Below are 12,073 nucleotides of genomic sequence, written 5' to 3' on the forward strand. Positions count from 1 at the left end.
TTCCAGTTTGTCCAGTGGTGATTGGTTACCTGTTTTGACACAGAAATGGGAAAGCAAGATGAGGTGTTTTACCAAATACAAATAGTGTATATCAGATGTTTCTATCAGTCTTTAATCCAAGGAATGTGCCCTCTTTAATGTAAAATTTAGACTAATAAGTAAACATGGTAATTTCACAACATTATCATAGAACAAAAAAGCAGAAATCATTTATTTATTTATTCATTCTTCATGGTATATATACTGCTTAGACAGTATTGTATGTATGTCCTGAGAAGACAAATCACCGGTCCAGTTATTTCCCTCCTATTGTAAGTAATCTCAGCAGAATGACTGGTCAGAACTTTTGTGCTGCCACCGAGGCTATTCTTTCTCATTTAAATATCATGCCATCAGTTACAATTATAAATATGACTGTAGTTTTATAAATGCTATTTTCCAAGCAATCAGGAAAATGGTGTCTTTGCATAAATTTAATTCAGGAAAATAAACTATCTTGTAAAAGTTATTCTCTGTTATTCCATCCCTTAACATTGTTTAGAGTAGTCAGAGACCTGTAGTAACCTGGTATTTAAGGCCTGTCTACAGATTTTGTTTGAATTAAACAACTGGCAGTTTTGTGGTAAGGAACTTGTTTCCTTTCCTGTGATAATGTGTTGGGGTTTTCTTGGAGTTTTGTTCTGTTTTGTTTTGGGTTTGTGTTTTTTTTCCCCATTTTTATTTTGGTGAATGTATTTAGCTAACTGTAGCCAGCTACAAGGTTGAACTGTTTTCTTCATTTAAATTAATGAGGATGCGTTCAGCATTCATCCTAACACAGAATCCAGCAGATACTAGTGAACGCAGACCAGGCTTTCCCTGTCAATAGCAACCTATTTGTGAAGACCGCATTTATATGCAAAATATTAAGTACCTTATGCGTAATTTCACACAATTTTTAATATCTCTTAAGACCAGAGCTCACAACATCTTCATTCAGGGTTCTGAACTTCTCCATTCCCTGCAGTTATCTAGCAATTTGATTTCAATATTTATTCCATGAAGAAGTGACACTAATTCTCTCATTAATCTTCTCTCTTTCAGCAGCCAAGATCTTGGAAAGTCACTTCCCATTGATCAGTAGCTTTTAATATAAAACTACAGGTTAGACTGTATGAATGTCACACTGTAGGCATAAGTGTTAATTGCATTTTAAGATGATGATCTTTCTCAGCAAATTGGATCAGTGGTGTGCTAGCAAGGACCTGAGCAATCATTCTCAGAAGAATTGTGTATCCAAACCCTAATGCATTTCATAATATATTATGTAGCAAATAGAAGGTCTGTTAAAACACTTATTAAAGTCTCTGAGGCTGCTAATTTCAGGGCACTTAAATGCAGCCACAACTAGCAGGAAATGTTGCATATAAAAGCTGACAGCATTTTGGAATACAGGGTTTAATAAAGGCCCAGCCTTAAAAGGAGTAAATAAGTTACATATAGATCTTTCATCCTCCAAATTAAAAAGACAAGACAAAATGAATGCTGTAGAAATATAGGCTATCACTTACCATATCATGGTCTGAAACAGGCCCAAAACTGGTGACGAAGATGTCAGTCTTCACTTCAGTTACACGCTCTGATGAAGCAGGAAATTAGGACAGTGAGTGCCTATCAACAGTCTTCATTAGATCTAACCACTACAAATTCTCACAATAAATAGAAAAATTATTGGCTTTCATTAGCCATTCTAAAATTGGTCTACAATACGGTCCTGGTAATTTATTGCTTCTCAATGTAATTTCACAGTCAGTATTGTCAGCAACAATCTTTTTACTGCAGTGGTTTTAAACACAGAACTTTTTGAGACACGGCTTGTGATGCCAAAGTACAGCAGCCATAGCTCCGCTGCTGTGTAAATCTTTTTACTCTGGCTAATAAATCTTCTTGTCTGGTAACATAAACAGTGCTGTGTATTTTACACAGTACTCAAAAGTCTTATTGGGTACTCAGCGTTTCTGGGGAAGCTGAATGAAGGTCTCTAATAATTAACCCTGAGCTTATGAATTTTGTCTTTTTTATTGAGATGCAGGAAGAAAAAGAGAGATAATGCAGCAAGGTGTGTAAAAACATACAGATATTTTATTTGGCATGAGTGAGAAATGACTGCACTGCCCTTAACTGCAACAAAAAAAGGAGTTAAAACTTTCCAAATAAATATCAGCTAAACTTATCTACTACAGTTTTTCACTTATGTATAACCATTATAGCTTGTAAATGTTCAAGGTTGTTTTTAAATTGATACAGGCATTAACAACAGTAAATTTCTCAAGCTACCAATTTTTTTTTTAATAGGCCTCGATGATAGGTCAGTGTAAATGATAATTCAGAAATCTAGAATGTGTACATAACACAGATTATATGTATTTACTATGCCATAAAGATGGACTTCTCTGTGATTTCAAAGATGTACATTTGCTCCATGGCACAATGCCCTTGTCCACTTCAGAAGGATATAATGATTTTAGTCGTCACAGATGCTGAGCCTGAGACACCTAAAATGGTGCTGATCTATTGTTAAAAGTCACTTTGAGAAACACAGGAGTTTAACCTCCCTCTTCCTCTCCTTTCCTCCCCCACTACATGCACTTTGGAACATCCTGGTATTTTCTAGGCCACACACCACGAAATATTCACCAAGGATGGCATATATCAAAATCACTCTACTGATTTAAATATAGCCACAGGGAGTAACACCACCTGGAGGCATAAATTCAAACAGCTAACCCCATCAGCTTTCAGAATTTACAGTGATGTAAGTCTGAATACATTTACTATAGCGCTGTACGAGCCAGCGTGGAGTTTTTAATAGAAATTTCAAATACGGAATATGGAAGGAGTGATACATTCTCAAATAACTTAAAAAAAAAAAAAAAGAGGGAAATTTAGAACATTAGAAGTAATCCTAAAGAGAAAAGGCTTACAGAGAAGTAAAGGTACACTAAGCAAAAGTCATGCAGCAAGCAAAAAATGTCATAAGATTAAGAAATGCATCAATGTAGCTATCTGTATAATGCTATTTAAATATTTTCAAATAACTAAATTTAATACCTAATGTAATACAACATCCTGATTTCAAAAGGCCTTGGACTGCTAAAATATGATTTGTTCTGTCTAACAAGAAACTTCTGACGGAAGTGAAATAAGGAATCAAGATTAAGCAGCCAGTAACAGGATACATTTCTGTATCTGATGAAAAAGTTCGATGAGAATCAGTGTCCTACAGTGCACATGCAGGTTTTTCACTTTCATTCAAAAAGTCTACAAATTCTAAATACGTGTATGTAAGCAGTTTAATATAAGTGTTTGATATATAGACAATAAAATATCTCCTTTTGTGAGACAGCAATAATCAAGATATAATATCAGATCTGATTCTACTGCCATTGTAATAATGCACCGAATGAGAGAGATTTTCTGTTAGTAAGTTAATGCAAAAATTAGATGGTAGCAAAGTAATCTCCAGGAATCATTATAAAGGTTAAAGGATGAAGTTTCTGATGTGCTACACATAATCACAGAAAGTAAAATACTATAATGTGACTGAATCACCTGATAATATTGTTTTTGTGCTTTATATCTGTGACTGAGATGTGTACAAACTACAGTGACTATTGACAAAAGCATGGGATAGGTAAAATTTCCTCCTTGGCTGTCCAGTGAAATTAATGTGTGACCTTAGCATTGTTTATAAGCTTTAGAGAATATAAGTAATCTCTTGACACCTAATTGGCTCTGATCTTAAAGAAGTTCATAGTGAGAATTTAACCTTCTATTACTGGAAGAAGCATATGGCTGTCCAGAAATTGCTTGGCTTGGAAGAAAAGTATTCTCTCCTTCAGCCTATCACTTTAACAACAGTTCAAGAGGCTATGATCTTGTCTGAAACAGCTGGCAGAAAAAGGACATTGAGATTTCACAAGGTCCAGTAGAACATTGCTGAATGGATTCTTTTTAAGTTCAAGCTACTGAATCACCTTTTCTTTAAACTGAGAAATTAATAGTATCATGAAACCTATTAACGTTTTACATCTTGAAAAGTGAAACTCAGATGACGTTTTTTAAAGATCTTTCATTCTGACTGCCTGTCTCTCCATCTCCTTTCAATGGAGGCACTGTGTGATTAGGGGAGAGAAAGACACTAGATCCTCAGGCACAATCCATCATCCTTCAGTGGTGTAAACTTGAGAGTCTCAGCTCTGAGTGAGCCTCTAATATAACATAACTGATTTACCCTGGACAAGCAAAGAATATGCTGTTTGAATCAGTGGCATATTATGAATTCTAGCTTTTGGAGACATATGGTCAATCACTCTGAGAGCACAAAATGGAAACCAAAGACTTTGGCAGCAAGACGGAAGATTTCCAAGGGAGTGGAAAAATGAGTGATGCCTTTCATTTCTGTATAACACTGAAGATATTTTAAGTGGCATGTAAGACATAAGTAATAATAGAAAATTCAGACTGTGAACTCAGAAGAGATTGTGTGTTCTTCATACTGATTACACTTTTGCAGAGCATCTAATCCCAGTTCTCTTCAAATGCAGATAAAGCCACTGTACACATCACCAAATGATTTATTTTTCCTTTGATATGTACCTCTTTATCAAGAGCAATGAAAAATTGTGTGTGAACACACAGGAAAAGATTAGCCCCTCCAAAGCCATATGGAAGTTTTGAGATTTATGTTTACTGTTTTACTAATTAGATGATTCAACTGTGCTTTGCTAAGGGCTTCAAAAGTTGTGAGTCAACCTTGTACAGGACATGTGTTTACTCATACAGTTGGGATTTATATTTAGAATCAAGGTTAACCACGTTCAGTCTGCAGCTTCATTAGCATGGGAAGGCTTAAACTATACTTCAAATGCCCAGGATGCATTTTCTCAGGAGCCTCAGATCCTGAGCAGTGGTCAAAACCTTCACAATATCCTTAAGAACTAGAGAAAATTATAAATCATTGAACAAAACAAGCTCAGGTCAGGAGCTGATCTCACTGCTAAGGATAAATCCACTGGTTGTAAACACATGCTAACCTGTCTCTTGATTACAAAATCTACCTCATGAACCAGGACTAAGTAATACAGAGATATCTGTAGAAAATGTAATGATTCCAGTAAAAAAAAACAGAAACAAAAACAAAAAACAAGCAAATTAATGACTTGCTAATTTTACTATAAGACAACCATAGGGTTCAGTAAAATAGCAACTGATTACCACACCTTGGCACTCTGGAACATGGCCTCATGCAATTGATCCACATATAGCTGTGAAAACAGCAGTCAGTGTTAACTACTGTAATTTTACTGTTTACAAATACTGTGTTTTGCTAATGATGCTAGACTAACTTATACTCTCAACATTAATAACAATAAATATTTTGATTTAAACTCCCAGGGAGCTCATTAGTGCTAGAATTGTGATTGGATTACAAATTGAGAACAAAAATAAGAAATACAGATTTATTTAAAAGGCAGGAAATGAGCCTATTTATCATAGGAAACTATATATTAACTGTTTCCCTTTCAGACCTGCTGGTATTTGAGCATAAGACTTATTTGAATTGCATATTTTGGTGGTTTAAATTAATTCCATCTCATTTGGTACCGCACATGTTCCTGCTGCATGTTTGGTGTGTGTGCTACAGTTATTAAAATGGAAAAGACTTCTCCTATGGTTTTGAAGGAGAGGAATTTGGTTGCCTGTATAGCGTACTCTTACTGCTGGAAAAAGTCATGTAGACTAATCACCCTGGCTGCATCCTATGACATGTTTTGGTTTACGAACCACAGCAAATACTCATAAGGATTTTGTGCTGCTGCATTTATAAAAGTAGAAACCAAAAGAGAGAAGTGCTGGCTGTCCTATGATCACCTGCTGTAGTCTGTGCTGCAGTCAAGGGTTTACCAAGAGCTGTGCAGTGTCATGGCAGCAATCCCTGTGGCAGTTAACAGCTCAGAGCTGTTCATATCCCTCCTACTTCCCTGCTGTTGTATTAGATCAATTTTCCTAGGGTCTTCTATGCCTTTTGACAGTTGCTTTTACATCAATGTGGTGTCTACAGAGTGGCAAGAAGACCAAAATCAGCCCTTTCAGTTTTTACGGCATTCAGTATAGCATCTAGTTGTTTTTTACTTGAAGAATTACGTGTAGGAGGTCCAGTATAGGACTCTCTTTTAATTTAGGGTAGAAACATTTAGGTTTAACTGAATTTTTATTATACATGTAGACAAAACCTGTATTTTCCTTAAACTTTAAGTTAGCCCATATACAAGTCAAAATCCAGCAATTTCCATTTGGACCTCAATCACCAAGAGATAAATTTATATTATATTTCTAGATAACGATCTCATAAAAACTGAATTCTAAAACCTAATTAACATAATACTGTCAGGTTTATTTTCCATCACTATAAACATAAGCATTCTTTGGAAGCGATGAATTGCCGAGATGGGCTGATGTTCCACTTAAGAATAGTCACGCTCAATTTTGATAAACATTACACAGGAGAGGTCAACAAATAGCTTTTACTGATAGCATAAAGCAAGTATAACTGTTCAATACTAAGGTAATGCTGATAATCTACTTGGGGTGATCTAATAGGCATTCATCCAAACTGTAAAAGCGAGTTTCATTTTAAAAGATTCTTGTTTGCCTTATCAAACCCACTCTTAGCTCTGTATTGAGCAACCTTTCTAGTACAAAATCTGTCTCAAAGGGATAAACCACATTTACAATTGAAAGGTCACAGACTGCGTGATATCCTTTAGTTTTAGAGAGGAGATGTGTGCACTGCAAAGGTGATAGCCTTAAAAAAAGTCTGTAACTGCGCCTGATTTCATGTTTATAAATCTCAGCAACAGTACAACCAGCGTGCCCTGTGCAAGCCTGGTGAAGCCACGTGAAGACAACCCACAACAAAAAGCAATGGCATAGACATTTATCTGAAGAACTTGTTTTTTCCACCATTTTTTTGTTTCTTTTCAAGTCTTTTAAACTCCCACTCGAAATATAGTAGCTTACTAGGAGAGGTCACCAAACACTGAGGTGAAATTTCCTACTTATTTAACTCCTTCCCAGCACAATCTGATCCTTCATTTTGTTCAGGATTGTGTATTTGAAAAGAGAACAGCATCTTTATTATTCAGGATATTTTTTATCACCTCTGGTTCTAGGATCCAGATATTTCCCACAGAAAATTATGCTATTACCTAAATGACTTCACTGTTCATTTTTTCCCTTAATGTCTAACATGATTTCCACTTTTTTCAGCTTCAATATTTTACTCTCTGCAATTCCTCCTCCTTGCTTTTTGTAAATTATTATCTTCTCATAGAGTTAATAGTTGTCATCTAGTATGATTCAGAACATTTTTACATTCATTTTTAAAGTTTTATTTTCCAGGCACAAATAACTGTAAATGTAGCTATTTGTCCATGTTTATGGATGGGTATAACAGATGCTATGTCCTGGCAATGTCTGACTAAGTGACTATGCCCACATATGAAGGAGGCAAACATCTAAATAACATAATTTATATCAATAATTATTGATAGGAGGTGTAAATGTGCCAATGTGTAACATAGTGCTGTGTGTTTCTTTTAAAGAAAAATCAGATTAATTTTAGCTACAATACCATTTTTAAAATAATTACCATATTCAGTCACTGTAACTTTTCACTGTGGGTCACCTACTCCTTTATTTATTTATTCATTCTTGCTAATAAGAAATGACCTCTGTTTAATAGCAAAATGCTCAGAGCTACTCAGTTAATTTCAGATATGGCTTTACTGGGTTATCTGAACAATAGTAATTTTTATTCCCATAACCTTTAATGGAACATATGCATGTTTTATTTTTCCTTTTGAAGTAATACCCCAAAAGAAGATCTGAAAAAAGGAAAGGAAGGATTTAATATTAATCTAACACTGATTCCATGCATACTGAAAGACTGATTCAAAATTCAGCACCTCTAAACTTTTCATTATCTTAATGCTACACTTTTTAACCTGGCTTCCCAATGAATATGTACTACAGCTCCAACTTTGTAATGAGATCTCTTCAGGATCTTGTTCCTGGCTTCATGGTGCCTCATCCGCCTCACCAGGATATTTATTTCAAACTATGAATCTGTTCATCACACTAATAAGTTTGCAAACAAGATAGAGAAATATCATGGCACTTATTTCAAAAGGGAGGAAATTACTCTTATTAGTAAGAAGAACCATATCAAGATCAAACACCTTTCACAGTTCGATACAATTTTTCAGTAAACATATTTTGTCACTGAATTCTTCATGCATAAACACAAGGGAAGAGAAACAAACTGACTGAAAAAACTGTCATTTACTTTTTCTTCCATAGGTGGGAAAGAGAGAAATTGGTTCTCTTTTCTGTTTCATGCATAGTATTCTGTTTCCTGTAGGCGTATATGTTTGAAAAGCTGCACTAAAGAAGGAGAGGTCCTACAGGGATAAACAGTTTTCTGCAATATGCCCCTTTCTGTAGAAGAAAGTGACTGTACCATGCAATGGTGTACTCCATCTATTGTTGATGAAGGCATATGAAGACATAGAACAGGATAGATATTTCTGGATAGCTGCTGTGGTGTAATCAGTGGTACACAGATTACACCAGGAGGTACATCAGTGGTACTGGTGCCTAACAGTGTAAAATTCATTAATAGAACATATATATATATGAGGGTCTCTAATCTCTTAAATTCTCCGATAGCCATGTCACAGTTAATATGGAATGAATTAGACCTAATTACATATATCTAAACATGGCACTATATTTGTGCCTTTCTTAACTTTAGAGTAGATAAAAATCATGTTCTGCGTGAAATATTTAAGACATCACTGACTTTGGGAAGAAAAATGAAATCACCGTTTTTACATTTAATTTTAACATTTCCAGCAACAGATCATGCTGTAACTGAAGACTATTGAACTTCCAACTCCAAAAACATTGCTTTATTCGATATATTGATTTAGATTTCTCACTAGATATTTTTCCATATGGAACATTTCAGAATGCATTTCCCCATTATACCAAGTGTCTAAATCAAATGTGTCAGAATTGAGTCATCTGGAGGTTCTTAGCTCATATTTAGACACCTTAGCAAGAAGATTTTTCAGAGATGAATTTCAAAATTCCTGAGCAAACCCTTTAATTATAAATTGGTACCAGAATTGAAAGCATAGGCCTAGAGGTTTGTCTCTAGTGTCTGAAATATATCATTTATGTCTTTTGGATAACATATTATTTAACACTTAAAAGACTAAAGCTACTTCTTATATTTTATTTTAAAAATTATTTACTACCCACAATTTGATAAGATGTGGGATTTTTTATAATACATAAATTAAATTTACTCTGTTGAACTGACACCATGAAACTGTAATGTACTAAGCAACAGGGAAATTGTGATATTCGAGGGGTTTGGCTAAAGGCAGGAACATGCAACACAATTCAAAAAGGGAGGGATGCAAAGATGATTTAAACGTCTCTAACCAAAGGTTAGAGAAATTATTCCAATATTGCCTTCCCTCAATCCCATATTTCCCATGCTCCACTCATTTTTGCTTTTAACTGATAGTGATGCAAATGGCTATTAAAATTTGTGAAAAGACTCAGTTCCTCCTACAGAAGCGGTTACATTAAACAATCTTGCTCTCATGATCAAATTTTAGCTGGACTGAGTGATCCTTTCATGAAGTATTCAGACCTCTTCTCGCAGTACACCCTTGCAGTCTGGCTTCAGAATTATAGATAGAAACACACATATATAAGACTCTGTACAGATGTCCTTAGTTCTCTAATCTGCAATCCAGAGAATGAGAGAAAATCCTTTCCCTGCAGCTCCCTTTGTTTGCTTTTCTAGTAACAGTTCAACAAAACATAATAGCTACAAAACTCATATAAGAAATCATCATATGCTCAAGATTTTCCTGTAGACCTGTACCAGACTCTACACAGTTTGCAAAGTTTCATTTATTTATGGCCTTCTCTGCTATGTTTATTTACTATGATACAGTAGCTGACTGAACTGTACAGTTGCATTAATCAAAGATTAAGGAGCATTTATTTCTAAGCTAGTCCAAGTATTTACAAGTAAGCAGGCAAAAGTACTGGTAGATAAATGTAAAAAGTCATTCTTATTTTGTTGTGTATTATCTGAAATAGCACACAAAAACGTAGACCAGCACATTTTAAAATGCATTAATTTTATGAACAGAATTTTATCTTTGGCCATTCCTTGAAGTCAGTGAAGTCAAACCATTGAAGAAGTTGGCTCACAATTCAAAACTGTTGCACGGTGATAGCCTCAAACCATAGAATAAGCTTACCCTTAATTATCTTCCATTTCATCCTCAGGAGATGGTATAAAAATTCTAATGTAATACCCTGTTCTTCTTATAATGCAGTTCCTCTGAGAGCTATTACATGGTTGAACTATACTTTGTGGGGTGGGTTGCTCTGTTTTACTTTAAAGGAAAGATTAAAAAACAAACATCTGAAAGAAATAAATCCAACTTTTCCATGCACCAGAAAGACAGGTTTGTGCTTGTATGTTCAGAACTTTCACGTCTGTGAACAACAAGCTTTTAAGACATAGTTTTGGGATTTTGTCAGAGCAGAACAAATCAGAGGGAACATAGGGATGCTGATAAAGACAATACCTTCATAACAAGGTTGTTAGAAAGATGGAATTGCTGTGTGGTTTTATACCTTTTTATGGATTCAGCACCAAGAGCAGAAGAAAAAAGACATTTTTATCAAGCTGTAAAGACAAAATGTTAGAGAAACAAATGCTGACATACCTAAGTAGAAAAAAAAAAATCTTATAAACTTCTCTGAGACTCTTATGGCTAAGGCTGATTGATGCTTTCACTTCTAAAACGGAATATTCTCATGAAGGTAGTCATAGATAGATGTGCTGTTTAGGCCTGATTCATAAACTTGTCATTTGTCAGTTCACAGGTTATATTTTATTATATTTTATTCTTCATACAATTTTAATACATATTCAGAGGTCTTCTTGAATCGTGAACCATTTTCTTGTTTGGGGTATAAGTGTGAGAAAATCAAGTATGTGAAAGGCAGAGAAGGCGTGGCATTTTTGAAAAGATGGATACTGCATGTCAGCATTATTTTAAGTTTATATAGAAATAGAATTGAAATGAGTATATAATAGGAAAACAGCATTGTTTTACCTAACACATAACCTTATATAAAATCATAATACAACACACCTCCCAGTCCTGGTCTCAAGCGGTTATCGTAGCCATCCAGCAGACGATCCAATATTCTGGTAAATACTGTGGTATTGTCTTTAAGTTCATCTTGTGATGAGGTTTGTCCATAGCTGAAATACAGAACCATGAAGACTGAAAAACAGGAATTCACCAATAAGATTACAAAGCAATTCAAAATTCTGTTTAATCTTGCTTATACAGGGTTTACGTTCACAATATCTCCCCCCTAAAACAATATTGTAGTACTTTATAGGGTTCTTTCACTGAAACATTTTCTTCTTAAATTGTACATTTTTTGTAAAATCCTTGAAAATCAGTGCCTTTCTGTAAACAGTGAGCAAATGGAATGTCAGTTCCTCAGTGTTCATTTCATTATTCATTAATGATTATAATGTTCTGTGTGTTCCTCAGGAAAAGGCTCATTTGTCAGCAAAAGATAACGTGTTTACTTCATAATAGTTATAAAGGGTTTGCATAGGAAGAAAGGTAATTTAGAATATTGACACTTAAGTACTGAAATAAACTCTAGAATAAAGATAAAAAAATACAGAGTTGCCTACCTTATGAATATAGAAGTCAGTCAAGTGAGCATTCATTTTCAATATAAAATTTTGCTTTATTTCCTATTTTCCTTTAGCAATTAGATTTGGAGCAATACCTCCAACTTTTCCTTACAAATGTGCAACAAAACCATCTGTTGATACAGAAATCTCTTATGTCTATCAAACTTCACTTACGGATCCCTAATGTGTATCTCTAACTCAGGCAAGGGT

General features: G+C 34.7%; 1 protein-coding gene across 4 annotated transcripts in view; it reads right to left on the reverse strand.

Annotated features, from left to right (window-relative positions):
• Nucleotides 1–12,073, reverse strand: part of GABRA1 (gamma-aminobutyric acid type A receptor subunit alpha1) — a 42,903-nt gene that overhangs the window by 25,017 nt on the left and 5,813 nt on the right. For all 4 annotated transcript variants that reach the window (XM_062605325.1, XM_062605326.1, XM_062605328.1 and 1 more), the window contains exons 3-4: nt 11,298–11,410; nt 1,551–1,618 (exon numbers count right to left, since the gene is read on the reverse strand). In XM_062605325.1, the coding sequence (XP_062461309.1) occupies nt 1,551–1,618; nt 11,298–11,410 (181 nt within the window). The remainder of the gene's footprint in view (nt 1–1,550; nt 1,619–11,297; nt 11,411–12,073) is intronic.

This window comes from Pezoporus occidentalis, unplaced genomic scaffold, assembly GCF_034315485.1.
Source record: "Pezoporus occidentalis ecotype Australia unplaced genomic scaffold, CSIRO_AGI_Poc_V1 ctg91, whole genome shotgun sequence".
Lineage (NCBI taxonomy): Eukaryota > Metazoa > Chordata > Aves > Psittaciformes > Psittacidae > Pezoporus > Pezoporus occidentalis.